The sequence below is a fragment of the Oryctolagus cuniculus genome, chromosome 12, assembly GCF_051225735.1.
Source record: "Oryctolagus cuniculus isolate XC-2025 breed Fujian yellow rabbit chromosome 12, ASM5122573v1, whole genome shotgun sequence".
Lineage (NCBI taxonomy): Eukaryota > Metazoa > Chordata > Mammalia > Lagomorpha > Leporidae > Oryctolagus > Oryctolagus cuniculus.
Genome location: NC_142878.1, coordinates 90426305 through 90441350, shown reverse-complemented (window position 1 = coordinate 90441350; position 15046 = coordinate 90426305). Strand labels below are relative to the sequence as shown.

Here is a 15046-nt window from a genome sequence, read left to right as displayed (position 1 = left end):
GTCCCGGGGAGGGAAATGTGAGATGGGACTCGCAGACCGAGCATTACACACAGCAGGCAGGAGGGGGCTGGGTGCTGTTCTCCCCCACCACGCACGAATCCTCCCTCCTGCACAGTCTTCCCAGAACTGGGCGCTCGGTTTTCAGGAAAAAAGGACGCACACAGACAACTGACGCACAGACGCAACACATAATCCAATGCCTGGCTCACCACAGCCAGATGGCAGCTCTTTCAGATCAAAGACAAGGCTCGGAGAAGCCAAGCAACTTGCCAGGGTCTCCCAGCCACCTGACGGAACGGTGACAGGAGGTCGCAAGCACTGGCACGGGGGTCCAGGACACAGTCACCCTTCACTCCTGCACCACAACCTGCTTTGGCTGCTGGGCCAGTCTGTCAGGCACTAACCTGCGTGGCTTTGGCAAAGCATGGTGCCCCTCTCATCTGGAAACTGCGATGGGGGAGTCAGAAGACAGGCCATTAGCTGAGAGGGGTACTTCTAGGTTTCACGGGCTTTCAAGTTTAAGGTTGTAAGCCAAATATATTAACATATCTGTTGGAGTTTTTCGGTTGGTTTTGTTTTTCTTGATGAAGAGGGAGGTGAAGCTGGAGACCAGCTCACAGGAATCCACAGACCCAGGCTTGCCGCCATGCAAGGCCTGCGATCGCCATCAGGAGACACCAGGCTGTAGCACAGCCCCCACCGCCACAAATCCTCCCTCACGCCCTCCTGACCACATGCGTTCTGCCTGGGCTGACCTGAGCATGGCACTCTGGAGGGGCCACGTGCAGCTGGGAGCTCCCCTGAGGCAGGAGACCCAGGCCGGATCCCTCGGGCCGTGACAGCTTACTCCACGCTGGAGCAGCCCGAGTGCTTTCCCGCCGTGGGCTTGAGTGGTCCTCAGAACTCTACGTGGTGGGCAGTGCTTGCATCCCCCGCCCTCCCCGCTTCTTCACAGATGAAGACGCACAAGGCCTTGCCACGTAAACCCAGCCGGCTGGGCTCCAGAGTGTGCAGTCGGAAACACTGCCCTGCCCTGCCTAAAATATCTTCTGTTGTTTCCAACGAGGAAAGTGAGAGGAAGCTCACCGAAGACACGATGTCAAGCTTCACCCATCTTTGAGACAGGTGTCAGCATCCCCGTTACAAATAAGGAAGCAGGCTCAGGAGGTGGGCTGGTTTGCCTGCTCAGTGGGACAGCTTGCAATGAAGCCCAAGCTCCTGACTCAAAGCCTAACGTTCAAGCAGGCCTCTGGCTGGGCAGTGAAGCTGCTGGGTGAGACGCCTGCACCCCATCTCTGAGTGCCAGGGTTCAATGTCAACCTCTAGCTCCTGACCCCAGCTTCCTGCTAATGCAGACTGTGGAAGGCAGCAGCCATAGCTCACCAGACAGGTCCCTGCCACCCCTCTGGGAGACCCACACTGTGTTTCCCACACCCAGTCTCAGCCGGGTCTAGCCCCAGCTGATGTTGGCATTAAGGGAGGACACCAGTAGATAAAAGCTCTCTGTCTCTCAAATAAAAAATGTTTCTTAATTAAAAAAAAAAAAAAAAAACTGCCAGTGCTGTGGCGCAGCATCTTAACACCCTGACCTGAAGCACCAGCATCCCATATGGTGGCCAGTTCAAGACCCAGCTGCTCCGCTTCCGATCCAGCTCTCTGCTGTGGCCTGGGAAAGCAGTAGAAGATGGCCCAACTCCTTGGGCCCCTGCGCCCGAGTGGGAGACCCGGAGGAAGTCCCTGCCTCCTGGCTTTGGATCGGCGCAGCTCTGGCTGTTGTGGCCAGTTGGGGAGTGAACCATCGATGGAAGACCTCTCTTTTCTCTCTCTCTGCCTCTTCTCTCTCTGTGTAACTCTGACTTTCAAATAAAATAAATAACTAAATCTTTTAAAAAAAAACCCTAATACTCTGTCCATCAATCCATAATTGCATGCATTCTCTCAAAGATGTCACATCAAACAGTTCAGTGTCCTAGGAAGCAACACAAAGAGGAGAAACAGATGGCAACACGGTGCCCTGTGACACCCGCATCCCACATCAGAGTGCCAGTTAAGGCACAGAGGCTACACTGCACCCAGGAAGGCAGCAGAAGATGTGGGCCTCTGTGTGGGAAACCAAGATGGAGCTCCAGGCTCCTGGCTTCGCCCTGGTCCTATTTGGCTGTTGCAGCCATTTGAGAAGTGAAACAGCAGATGGAAGATCTTTCTCTCTTTCTCTTTCTGCCTTTCAAATAAACAAATAAATCTTAAAAAAAAAAAAAAAAAAGAGAGAGAGAGAGAGAGGTCCAATTCTTCCAGCAGTTCACCAGTGGATGAGACATAAAGATAATCAGGATCAAACAGGTGCTCTGCAGGGGTGAGCACTGGAAGCTGAGGGAACTCTGCAAAGTTGGGCTTGGAAGGGCAGGTGGACTCTGGCTAGCTGAGGAAAGGGACAGCGTGCAGACAGCCTGGGACCTGAGAGGACGGAAGGCTGATTCCCAAGAAGTTCCTGGGACTGTGGTGGGAAATGAAGCTGGTGTTAGGCTGGCAAGAGCTTGCACATGGGCCCAGATTCCCATGCTCGGGAGCCTGGGCCTGACTGTGAGGGGACATCTGTGTGCACGACAGTGTGCAGAGAACTCTGGGTGCAGAGAAGGACAGCGCTCAGTGCATGCTGAGGCTGCTGGCTGGCCAGCTTCAGCGTCTACACTCCTGGCGCTGGGACATAAAAACCTGCAGGGCCTGGTGGTCAGTCACGCACCCAGAACTGAACTTCTTAAAATTTTCAAATCAAACTTTGATTGCATCACCAAATCACATCAACAAATTTCCCTCTCCCGAGACTCTGCCTCCCAGGGCCCCTCTCATCTTGCAGGCAGGTTCTGCTCTAGATCTGCTTCCTGAGTCAGGATCAGGGCCCCTGGCAATAAGAAATCCCCTGGTGAAAATCCCCGGCAATAAGGAAATCACCGTGATGGGAAAGCCCCTGGCCAGGGGCAGTCTGCCACAGGCCTGCATCTCCCAGGCTATCACCCACAAGGCAGCAGCAGCCAGCTCCGAGCAGCCTATCTGCCCGCTGCCCCCACCCGGTGTCTTATGTTTAATGAATCTCCCTCTGCTCAGCACTCTCTGTGATCCTCTGCTCTGGTGAATTCTCACCACCTGCGACGTCAGCCCCATCAATCGGTTCCTTCCTGTGAATCCACCTGCCTCTTGGTATGGCAGTGTATTCCGTACATAAAACGAGCACAGGGCACCCTGTCACTCTCAAATGAACACTAGGAAAATGAGCAGTGGCAGTGTGATAAAGAAAAAAATGGAGGGTATAGGGGAGTCGTCAAGAATCCACAGAAAATGTGAATTGGGAAAAACTGCACGAGGGCTGGTGCTGTGGCACAGCGGGTAAAGCCGCCGCCTGCAGTGCCGGCATCCCATATGGGTGCCGGTTCTAGTCCCAGCTGCTCCACTTCTGATCCAGCTCTCTGCTATGGCCTGGGAAAGCAGTAGAGGATGGCCCAAGTCCTTGGGCCCCTGCACCCACACGGGAGACCCAGAGGAACCTCCTGGCTCCTGGCTTCTAATTGGTGCAGCTCTGGCCATTGTGACCATCTCGGGAGTGAACCAGCAGATGGAAGACCTCTCTCTCTCTCTCTACCTCTCTGTAACTCTGCCTGTCAAATATATAAATAAATCTCAAAAAACAAACAAGGATTTCTAAAACTTTTTTGTGCCCAAAGAAACTTATCTTTGCGTTCCACTTTTCCACGAGTTTTGTGAAGCAGCCCTGGGGCTGTGTACAAGTAAGGAAATGGGGGTCCTGGCACTGAGTCTCACTCAAGACCCACTCTGCTTTGGGTGAGGGGCGGAATCTTTTCATCTCAGCAACTACGTGCAAAAAGGATCCGACCAGGCCACTGACAAGGTTACAGATCCCATGCTCCTGGTGCCCCACCCCTGAGCATCCTGACGGTGTAGGACCCACCTGTTCCCTCTAGCTTAACATCTCCGGAACTGGGCTGTGTCCCCCCCCCTTCCCCTCCATGGATGGCATGTCACAATTTACTAGGCAGCACTGTTTTCCTCATTGGTCACTTGGAGACTGTCTTACGATGCGTTACAGATGATGGTGTCCTAGGTGCGTTCTAACAGGCTAGGCTGGAGGTGCCGGAGTTCCCAGGGCTCAGCATAAACACACGGCTGGCCTCGGGCCACAGACCGGGGAGGAACTTCTCCATCCCACCCAGGACAGGCTGGGAGCTACCTGAGGGCAGGGGTCCAGCCTCATTCATCCATTTCCCTGAGGTCACGCGTGGCCACCAGGCTGCAGTCCACACAGCAAGGCAATGCCACGACTGCCGCCCCGCGAGGCCACCAGCGGGCCAGGGGGCGGACTCCTCCAGTCCCTGGGCTCCCTCGCTGGGATCCGCACCATGCACCCCACTCACCAGCACGTCCCTGAAGAGCAGCTGCGGCCCCGAGTGCACTGTCCAGTCCACCGCGCCACTGTTGGGGATCTTGATGCGAATCACCAGCACCTGGCTCTCCATGGCATGGACAGGGCCAAGGGCCAGCCACAGCATTCCAGGTTCACGGGGCTCACATCCCGGGGGAGCGGGTTCCCACGGGGCCCTGGTCAGGCTGGGGGTGAGGGGAGGGTCCCGGAGGCGGCTGGCGAGGTGAGGGGGGCCGGGGACGCAGCGGGAGGGGCGAGGAGGCCAGGCCCGCGGGCCCCTAGGCAGGCCCGGCCGGTGTGGGGCTTGAGGGGTCTCCCGGCGAGGGCGCCACTGAGGAGCCGCCGGGCGTCGGACGGTTCTGGAGTTGGCAAACGGGGCAAACCGGGACCCGGGCGCGCTCTGCCTTCGTGCGGCAGAGCAAGGACGCGACGTGGGGCAGATGGTGCGGCAGGTGCCCGCGGCCGGCGAGGGGAGGGTCCGCGGCTGCCGCGGACTCGGGCTGGCCCTACAAGGCAGGAGCCCCCCGGGGCCGCCAGACCCCAAGACGGCCGGGGCCGGGGGTGGGGGTGGCGGCTCCGCGGGACGCTCGGGGGGCGAGTCCTCTGCCCCACCTGGAGTCAGAGGGCGCGGCGCGCGCGGACTCAGCCCCCGCCGCCCGAGGCCGCACGTCCCGGCGGCGGCAGCGGCGGCGGCGGCGGCGGCGGCGGGAGGAGGAAGGCGGCGGCGAGGGCACTTTTACTCCGGAACCAAAACGCGCGGCGCCGGAACCCCGGGAGCAGCCGAGCGGGACCCGCCTCCCGCGGCGCCATGTTGGAAGAGGGCAGCTGCGGGCAGAGCCGCCTCCTCGCCGCGTCGCGCTGCCCGGCCCGGGCCGGCGGCACCTGAGGAGCGAGCGCGCGGGGTGCGGGGGTGGAGAAGCCGGCGAGGGGCTGGCCCTTGGGGCTCGCGAGGCCGTCGTCGCCCAGCCCCGCCGCGGTGACCGGGGCACGGCCCTTTGCTTTCCGGACCCCGGTGAGAGGGAAGCAGGGGTGCAAACGTCGAACACGCGAGAAGCTTCCAACTGACCTAGAGCCGGAGTTGACCAAAAACGGATTCCAGTCCTGGAATTGCACGAAGACGGGACCACGGCTCTCGCTCACCCCTCGTCTGCCCAGGCGCGCACCTGCGGCGGGCGCATCACGTCAACAAAAGCAAGGCTAAAAGCTCAAGAATGTGTCTATTTTTCCCCCTCCCTTTTTCCAACTCGCAGGTCCAGAGAATTTGCCTTTCTCCGTTAACCGAGCGTATATGAATTTTTCAATGAGTATGCCCTAAAATAGCAAACAGCTTGCTGGCCAGAAGCGACAGGAAAGACATTCAGTGAAGAGTCTGACCGCCTGGGGACAGCTGCGGTGGTGGCAGCATTGTATTAATCCGTGCAAAATATCCCATCGGTTCCATGTAGTTTCCAGTAGATTGCAATGCTTACGGAATCGCAGGAATTGGACACCTTCGTTACTTTTCAATGCGTCAGATTCCAAAGCTCATCGTCTTTGGTGATCTTGCAAAATGTACTCTGTCTTCTCTCTATGAAAGCGCACACAGCAGTTTTGCTTTTTGGGGTTGAATTTTTCTAAAAGCGGTTGAGGAGGGATATCAGTTTCCCATCTAACATGCGAGAGAAGAAATTAATGTTGACCATTTTCAGTGTATCTAAATTTTTTCTGCATAATTTTTATGTTTAATTTGAAAGACCACTGAAGGAAGTAAGTGATCACCTTTTGGTTTCTGTAATTTAATAGTTTGGGTGGAAATTCCTTTTTTTAAAGATTTATTTATTTATTTGAAATTCAGAGTTACACAGAGAAGGAGAGGCAGAGAGAGAGAGAGGTCTTCCATCTGTTGGTTCACTCCCCAGATGGTTGAAAAGGCGGGAGCTGAGCTGATCCGAAGCCAGGAGCCAGGAGCTTCTTCTGGGTCTCCCACGTGGGTGCAGGGGCCCAAGGACTTGGGCCATCTTCCACTGCCTTCCCGGGCCATAGCAGAGAGCTGGATGGGAAGTGGAGCAACCAGGTCTGGGAAGGGCTCCCACCTGGGATGCTGGCGCTGCAGGCAGGGCGCCCCCCCCCCTTTTTTTTTAAAGATTTATTTACTTGAAAGAGACACAGAAAAGGAGAGCCAGAGAGAGAAAAAAGAGAGTTGATGTTCTAGGAATGGCCCCTTCACCTTCAGTGTGTGAAAAATAAACTATTCACCCAAGGTGACTACTTTTTTTTACTGTAAATTCATTTCCTATTATTTGAGAAGATAGACTACAAAACTGGAGACTTTCAGGGCGGCTCTGTGACATAGCAGATAAAGCTGCAGCCTGTAGTGCTGGTTGGAGTCCTGGCTGCTCCTCGTCCCATCCAGCTCCCTGCCAATGCGCCTGGGGAAGCAGTGGAAGATGACCCAAGTGCTTGGGTCTCTGCACCCGCAGCGGGGACTGGCAAGAAGCTCCTGGCTCCTGGCTTCTGCCTGGTCCAGCTCTAGCCAGTGCAGCCATTTGGGGAGTAAACCAGCAGATGGAAGACCTCTCTCTCTCCCTGCCTCTGCCTTAGGTAAATAAATAGTCTTCTAAAAAAAATGGAGACTTTTGGCCAACCTATTGTTTATTAAAATGTCGTCTTTATTGATACTACCACGGGGAAAAACAACTTAGTCTGCCAGATTTGCATACATGGTCTGAAGCTTTTCTTAGACAAATGGCAAACTTGCTGATATTTGCAGGGCCAGTGAAAGCACACTTCTCTTCTTAACCTTTGTATAGTAACAAGTCTTCACCTCGATGGCCTGAGCAAGGATGTTCCAGAAAACTGTCTCATCACAAGAAACACACACCAGTAATACAAGACCATTCCATTTGGGATTACCAATGATCAAATACGGCTTTTTTAAATGTCTTTACCAAATAGAATAAATGCTGTTGCCTAACTTTAAGGCATATTCTCTATCCCAGCCTCCCCCTTTTCAAATAAATTTTTTAAGAATAAATAAAATAAATTTCAGTTGTTCAGCATCAACATTGTATGTAATCTTAAGACTTTTGCAGGTAGTACCTTTTCTTCATAAGTCCCAGGTGTTGGGTGAGGACAGTCACAGGACGACCTTGAGGGAACTGGCCGCCCTGCAGCAGACTTGCGGGCAGGAGCCTGTGCTTCCTTGTATTTGTCTGCTGTGTCAGGCATCCTGTTGAGGCGCTCGCTGTCTCAGTCAGTCTCATAGCAAAGCCCTACCTTATGAGAGTCTCTTCTGATGCTGGAGACAGACAGAGATGAGGGGAATCTGTTAGATGGCCTTAAACACCCAAAGAACAAGGAGTGAGAGGGAAATGCGGAAACAATGCCATTATCCCAAGATGAAGATGGCCCGCCGTTGACTCCTGTCAACTGGGAAACTTAATGGAAGAGAGGCACATTGATGAAAATTAGGAGCCTTGTGAATTCCAAAAATGATTGTGTTTTTAATGGTGATAAGATATGCACAACCCCAACTTGCCCACGTACCCAGTTGTAAGTGTAGGGTAGTGCTCAGTGCATGCACATTGTCACACAAACAATGCGAAGCCTTTTGTCCCAGAAAGTCTTCATCTTGCAAAACTGAACCTTGAACAGCCCCTCATTTCCTCTTCCCCCAACCCCTGGCAGCCGCCACTCAGCGTTCTGTTTCTGTGAGTGTGACTGCTCTAGGTGACTTCTGTACGCAGAACATTGCAGTGTTTGTCTCTTTGTGACTGGCTTACTGAACTTAACGTAAGGCCCTCACGGTACATCTGTGCTGCAGAATGTGCCGGAAGTTCCTTCCTTCTCAAGGCTGAACAATATTCTGCCGCATGTGTACACCGTGCTGCGTATGTCCATCTATCCTTTGATGGACACTCGGGTTGCTTCCACGCTGTAGCTGCTGGGATAACGCTACTGTGAACATCAGTGTTCCAGTGCCTGTTTTAGACCCTGCTTTCCATTCTTTTGGACATATACCGCAAAATGGAATTACTGGATCATATTTTCTCTGTTTTTGAGGAACTGCCATACTGTTTTCTATAGTGGCTGTGCCATTTTACATTCCCACCAAGAACACAGCAGGATTCCAATTTCTCCACATCTTCACCAACACTTGTTATTTTCTGTAATTTTTTTATTGGGCAGAAAGAGACAGATAGATAGATGGAGGAGAGAACTCCCATTTATTGGTTCACTACCCAAATGTCCACAACAGCCAATGATGGGCCATATTGAGCTGGGAACTGGGAAATCAACCCAGGTCTTGCACGTGGGTAGCAGGAACCCAGTTACATCATTACTGCCTCCTATGGTCTGCTTTTGTAGACAGTTATATTCAGGAGCCTGATCTGGAGCTGGAGCCAGGAATCAAGCCTAAGCACTCTCCTGTGGGATGTGGGCATCTTAGCTTAACCACTATACCTACCCCCATGTTTTCTGTAATTCTTACAGTAGCTGTTCCATTGGGAGTAAATGGTATCTCAGTGTGAGTATGATTTCTATTTCTGTAATGTTGAACATGGTTTCATATATGTGTTGGTTGTTGATAATATCTTCTTTGGAGAAATACTTACTCATCTTTGTTGATTTTTAAAAAATTTTAAGTTTATTGTATGTATTTGAAAGGCAGAGAGAACTTCCAATCCAGCTTCCTGCTGGTGTGCCTTGGAGGGCAGGTGAGGATGGCCCAGGTGCTTGGGCCCCTGTACACACATGGGAGACCTGGAGGAGGCTCCTGGCTCCTGGCTTCAGACTGGCCATTTGGGGAGTGAACCAGCGGATGGAAGATCGATCGATCTCTCTCTCTCTCTCTCTCTCTCTCTCTCTCTCCCCGTTTCTCCTCCTCTGTGATTCTTTTTAAAGATAAATTTTTTAGAAAGTCAAAAGAAGATTAATATTTTATAACTCATGAAAAATGGCACAAAAGTAAATGTCAGTGTTCATAAATAAAGCTTTGTTGGAATTTAGCCATACTTACATACTTACTTACATATTGTCCATTGCTGCTTTCACTGTCAACCACATTGCTGAGCCATTGCAACAGCGTGTATGCGATGCCAAAAATATTTAAGATCTGGCTGCTAGTGCTTTGGGAAAAAGAGAGAAAGACAAAGAGAGAAAGAGACAGATAATGAGAGCTCTCCCATCTACTGGTTCACTCCCCAAATGACTGCAACAGCCTTGACTGGGCCAGGCCAAAGCCAGGAGCCAGAAACTCCATCTGACTCTCTCATTTGGGTGATAAGGGACCCAGCTACGTAAACCATCATCTGCTGCCTCCCAGAGGGCACACTGTCGGGAAGCTAGACTGGGGCGGAGCCAGGCTTGCAGCCACGCACTCTCGTGTGGGATGTGGGCATCCTAAGCCGTGTCTTAGTTGCAACTGACTGCCCCATTTTGCTCATTTTAAAGTCTTTTTTATTGCTGTAAAGTGATTTCTTCCTATTCAGAGTGGTTTTCTTTCATTACACCTTTCTATCACCATTTCTTTTTTTTAAGATGTATTTATTCATTTGAAAGTCAGAGTTACAAACAGGCAGAGGCAGAGAAAGAGGGATCTTCCATCTGCTGATTCACTTCCCAAATGGCCACAATGGCTGGAGCTGGACAGATCTGAAATCAGGAGCCAGGAGCTTCCTCTGGGCCTCCCACATGGGTGCAGGGGCCCAAATACTTGGGCTGTCCTCCCAAGCACATTATCAGGGATCTAGATCAGAAGTGGAGCAGCCAGGACTTGAACTGACACTATGCCACAGGGCCAGCCCCTCTATTTCCATGTCTTAACTCAGAATCTGAGCCGTTTCCCCCACCTTCACTGTTGGCCCTGCAGTCCAGACTAGCCTTACCTGACTGGTTTTCACACTTACCCCTGCTACAGTCTATTCTCAGCCCAGTTGTCAGAGCTGGATCCAGGTGGGTTGGGCCACCAGTTACTTCCAACATCAGCATCCCACGTCAGAGAGATGTTTGGATTCCCAGCTGCTCTGCTTCAGATCCAGCTTCCCGCCAAAGCACCTGGAAAGGCATCAGAAAATGGCCCAAGTGCGTGGGCCCCTGCCACCCACGCGGCAGACTCAGCTGGAGCTCCAGGCTCCTGGCCTCAGTCTGGCTCAGCCTCAGCCATTGTGGACATTTGGGGAGTGGAACAGCAGATGGAACATTCCTCTCTCTCTCTCTCTCTCTCTCTCTCTCTCCCTGCTCCCCTGTCATTCTGTCTTTCAAATAAATAAATAAAATCTTAAAAAAGCAAAAATGGGTTGGGGCAGCACTGTGGCACAGTTGGTTAAGTCACTGTTTGCAACATTTCCATCATATATCAGGGTTGGGGGTGGAGTCCAGCTGCTCCACTTCTGATCCAACTCCTGCTAATGTGCATAGGAAGGCAGCAGAAGATGGCCCAAGCACTTGGGTCCCTGTCCCCTGCAACCCATTTGGGAGACCCTGATGGAGTTCCTGGCTCCTACTTGTAGCCTGGCCCAGAGTTGGTTGTTGTGGGGAGCGAACTAGTGGATGGAAGATCCACCCCCACTCCTACCCCATTATTCTGCCTTTCAAATAAATAAAGAATAAATCTTTTTTTAAAAAGGATATGATGAATGGCCGGCGCTGTGGTGTAACTGGTAAAGCCACCACCTGCAGTGCTAGTATCCCATATGGGCGCCGGTTCGAGTCCCGGCTGCTTCTCTTCCAATCCAGCTCTCTGCTATGGTCTGGGAAAGCAGTAGAAGATGGCCCAAGTCCTTGGGCCCCTGCATCTGTATGGGAGATCCAGAAGAAGCTCCTGGCTCCTGGCTTCTGGCTTCAGATTGGCCCAGCTCTAGCCATTGCAGCCAACTGGGGAATGAACCAGCAATGGAATAATGGAATCTCTCTCTCTCTCTCTCTCTCTCTCTCCCTCCCCCCACTCCCTGCCTCTGCTTCTCTATAACTCTGCTTGTCAAATAAATAAATAAATCTTAAAAGACAAAAAGATCTCTCTGTCTCTCTCTCTCACTGTCCACTCTGCCTGTCAAAAAAAAAAAAAAAGAATTTGACTACAATAGAGGATGGAAAGAAAGAGTAACTTTGCACTGGAAAAGCCCACAGACACCATCCTAATCAAGATCAATATCACCAGTGACAGGTCCTGATTATGTCATGTATTCTGTGATGTGCTGCAATGACAAGGCCGCCTGAGTGGCAGGTGTTGTGTTGCAGTGTGGTTAAGCCACCACTTGGGACCCCACATCCCATATCAGAGTGTCTGGCATGTCCTGGCTGCTCCACTTTCCATCCAGCTTCTTGCTACTATGCCTGGGAGGCATCAGATGATGGTTCAATTACTTGGGCTCCTGCTACCCACGAGGGAGACCTGGGTGGAGTTCCCGACTCTTGGCTTCGATTTAGCTACATCCTGGCTGTTGTGGGCATTTGGAGAGTCAATCAGTGGATGGAAGATCTGGGTGTGTGTGTGTGTGTGTGTGTGTGTAACTATATATTTTTTTTTTCAAAGAAAAAAAGCAGAACACTTGACTTCTGTGGTTTCTTCTCGCAAAACCCAGTCTAATCACAGGGAAAACATCAGGTGAGCCCAAATTGAGTGACAGTCTACAAAACACCTGAAAAGTACTCCTTAAAACTGTCAAAGTCATAACCAGACTAAGTCTGAGAAACTTACAGACCAGAGCAGACTAAGGAGATCCGACAACTCTGTGATGGGAGAGACTGGATGGAAGCACGGAGTGGAAAAGGCACGTGAATGGGAAAACTGGTGAAATCTGCATAAAGCTCAGAGTTCGTAACAATGTACCGGTGGTGGTTTAGTCTTTTATGCATGAGCAATACTTCTGCAAGGTAATAGAAATTTAAGTGAGGTTAAACTAGAACTCTCTGTGCTCTTTGCAACTTTTCTGTAAGTCTAACATTATTCTCAAATGAAAGCTTTTTTTGTTTCTCTAAGTAAGCTGCATTTCTACATACCAGCAATAACATCTTAGAAATTTTAACTTAGGGGCAGGAGATTGGCCTACTGTTTAAGATACCTGATAAGATGCCAGCATTCCGCACCAGTGTACCTAGGTTTAATATCCAGCTCCGACTCCTGACTCCAGCATCCCGCCAATGCAGACCCTGAAAGGCAGTGGTGAAAGTCAAATAACTGGGTTCGTGACACCCACGTGGGGGACCTGGATTGCGTTCCCAGTTCTTGGCTCTTAGCTTCGGCTCTGTCCCTATCCCAGCCAAAGCCACTGCAAATATTTGGGGAGTGAACCAGTGGATGGGATATCTCTCTCTCTCTCTCTCTCTCTCTCTCTCTCTCATTCTGTCCCTCAAATAAGTAAAAATTTAAAGACATATGAAATTTATAGTGACAATACCAATAAAACATCAATACTTTTCTTCTATTGCTCAATATACATGAATTTTAAAAAAGAGTGTAAAAAGATATGGAAAAAATGAACACAAATTCCCAAAAAAGAACACACAGGAAAGCATGCTCTTCTCTGTTCCAGCAGGAGTGGGAACGGCCCCAGCACTCACACGCCTCACTGTGTGCTGGGAACTGTGGGTTTTCGATAACCTAAATGAGTCAGCTCATTCACTTTCCTTTAGGTAGAGCAGGCTGGGGTCCCCACAAGCCAATTAGCTTTATGATTCCTCTCTTCCTGTTGTTTAAATGCCCCGTGTTTTCCTTGTGTGTAGTAGTCGTGGTGGTCACAAGTGTGTGGCACCTTCTAGCCTGCGAGGCACTTCTGCATCTGCTGTCTGGCAGGATTATTCTGCGCCCCCTATAGAACCGATGCTGAATAGTGGCTACAGGTGTGCACTCTGCAGACAGACTTGATGGACTAGAATTATACTCACCATCCGTGATCTTAGGCAAGATCTTTGGTTGCCACTGCTTCAAAATGAGCATAAAAGCCGGCGCCGCGGCTCACTAGGCTAATCCTCCGCCTAGCGGCGCTGGCACACCGGGTTCTAGTCCCGGTTGGGGCGCCGGATTCTGTCCCGGTTGCCCCTCTTCCAGGCCAGCTCTCTGCTGTGGCCAGGGAGTGCAGTGGAGGATGGCCCAGGTGCTTGGGCCCTGCACCCCATGGGAGACCAGGAGAAGCACCTGGCTCCTGCCATCGGATCAGCGCGGTGCGCCGGCCGCAGCGCGCTGGCCGCGGCGGCCATTGGAGGGTGAACCAACGGCAAAGGAAGACCTTTCTCTCTGTCTCTCTCTCTCACTGTCCACTCTGCCTGTCAAAAAAATAAATAAAAAAAAAAATGAGCATAAAAACAGTGCTTAGGGGCCAGCGCTGTGGTGTAGCAGGTAAAGCTGCCACCTGCAATGCCGGCATCCCGTATGGGCACCACTTCGAGTCCTGGCTGCTCCTCTTCTGATCCAGCTCTCTGCTATGGCCTGGGAAAGCAGTAGAAGATGGCCCAAGTCCTTGGGCCCCTGCACCTGCTTGGAAGACCTGGAAGAACCTCCTGGTTAATGGCTTTGGATCAGCACAGCTCCGGCCATTGCAGCCAATTAGGGAGTGAACTAGCGGATGGAAGACTCTCTTTCTTTCTCTCTCTCTCTCTCTCTCTCTCTCTCTCTCTCTCTCTCTTTCTCCTTCTCTCTCTGTGTAACTCTTTCAAATAAATAAATCTTTAAAAAAAATACCTGCCTTGGGGAAAAATCCTGAAAAAAAAAATACATATATATGACCTGAAAGGGCCCTACATGTTGATTCAGAACTGCTAGCTTTTGTCAGATGGTGAAGTTAGTAAAATTTGTCTTCAATGCTGTAATACTATGAAGTGTCTACTGGGTGAACAAGTGACTGATGACTTTTAAATGTGATCTAAAATTAAGTGTATTCAAATTTTCAGATTGTTGTTGCCTTCATTTCATAAGCACAGAGACTTGAAAGCCTGAGGAAGTTTGTTCATCACACAGCAAGGGCCTTAATACAATGTGTAAAAAAGGTTACGGAATGACTCCTGTTCTCATGAATTATTTTCATCCAATTCTTAACACAACTACATTTTTTCCACTTCCATTACATGGAGTTTTACATTTGTATCCATTTGTTAGAGGATTAATTTTTATTTTATATTTTTTTCCCTGTAGGGTTTGGGTAGATAACTTTTTAGGTCTGATTTTAAATTATGTACTAGTATTAAAATAGAGTAAAATGAATCACTTTATGGTTAATAAATTCAACTTTCTGCTTACAGACAGATTGTTATAAAAGTACTCATCTATTGTAGCAGAAGCAGTAAAGGTTATGTCGAATCACTACTAAAAAAATCATGCTACGTGGTGTTAATGATGTTACCTTAACATACCAGCTTCGGGGCCTCCATAATTGTTTCTGCCAACCCATAAATTTTTGAGTAACAACAAAATTATTGTGATTTTTCTTCCTAAATAATTCATACATTACAAAGCATGTATGTAACAAGGCCCATGAATCACTAAAGCATATCGTGATCATATATCTAATGATATCTCTTTTCATAAGATGGGTCCAAATAGATTTATGCATTTAGGTTAACTAAAAAATACTGACTTTATAAGGTTCATAATTCTATCAACAACCACAAAAAAACTTCAGTGCTTTAAGGTGTACAGTT

General features: G+C 50.3%; 1 protein-coding gene across 7 annotated transcripts in view; it reads right to left on the bottom strand.

The window, feature by feature from the left end:
- The window catches only part of MAP2K5 (mitogen-activated protein kinase kinase 5), a 270153-nt gene extending 265016 nt beyond the window's left edge, over positions 1-5137 (bottom strand). For 2 of the 7 annotated variants that reach the window (XM_051821809.3, XM_089310611.1), the window contains exon 1: positions 4425-5134. In XM_051821809.3, coding sequence (XP_051677769.3) covers positions 4425-4559 — 135 coding nt within the window. In that variant the 5' untranslated portion in view covers positions 4560-5134. Of the gene's footprint in view, positions 1-4424 lie in introns of all 7 variants that reach the window. The other 5 variants (XM_002718071.6, XM_089310616.1, XM_089310609.1 and 2 more) reach the window with 4 other exon arrangements.
- Between the last annotated feature and the right edge of the window lie 9909 nt (positions 5138-15046).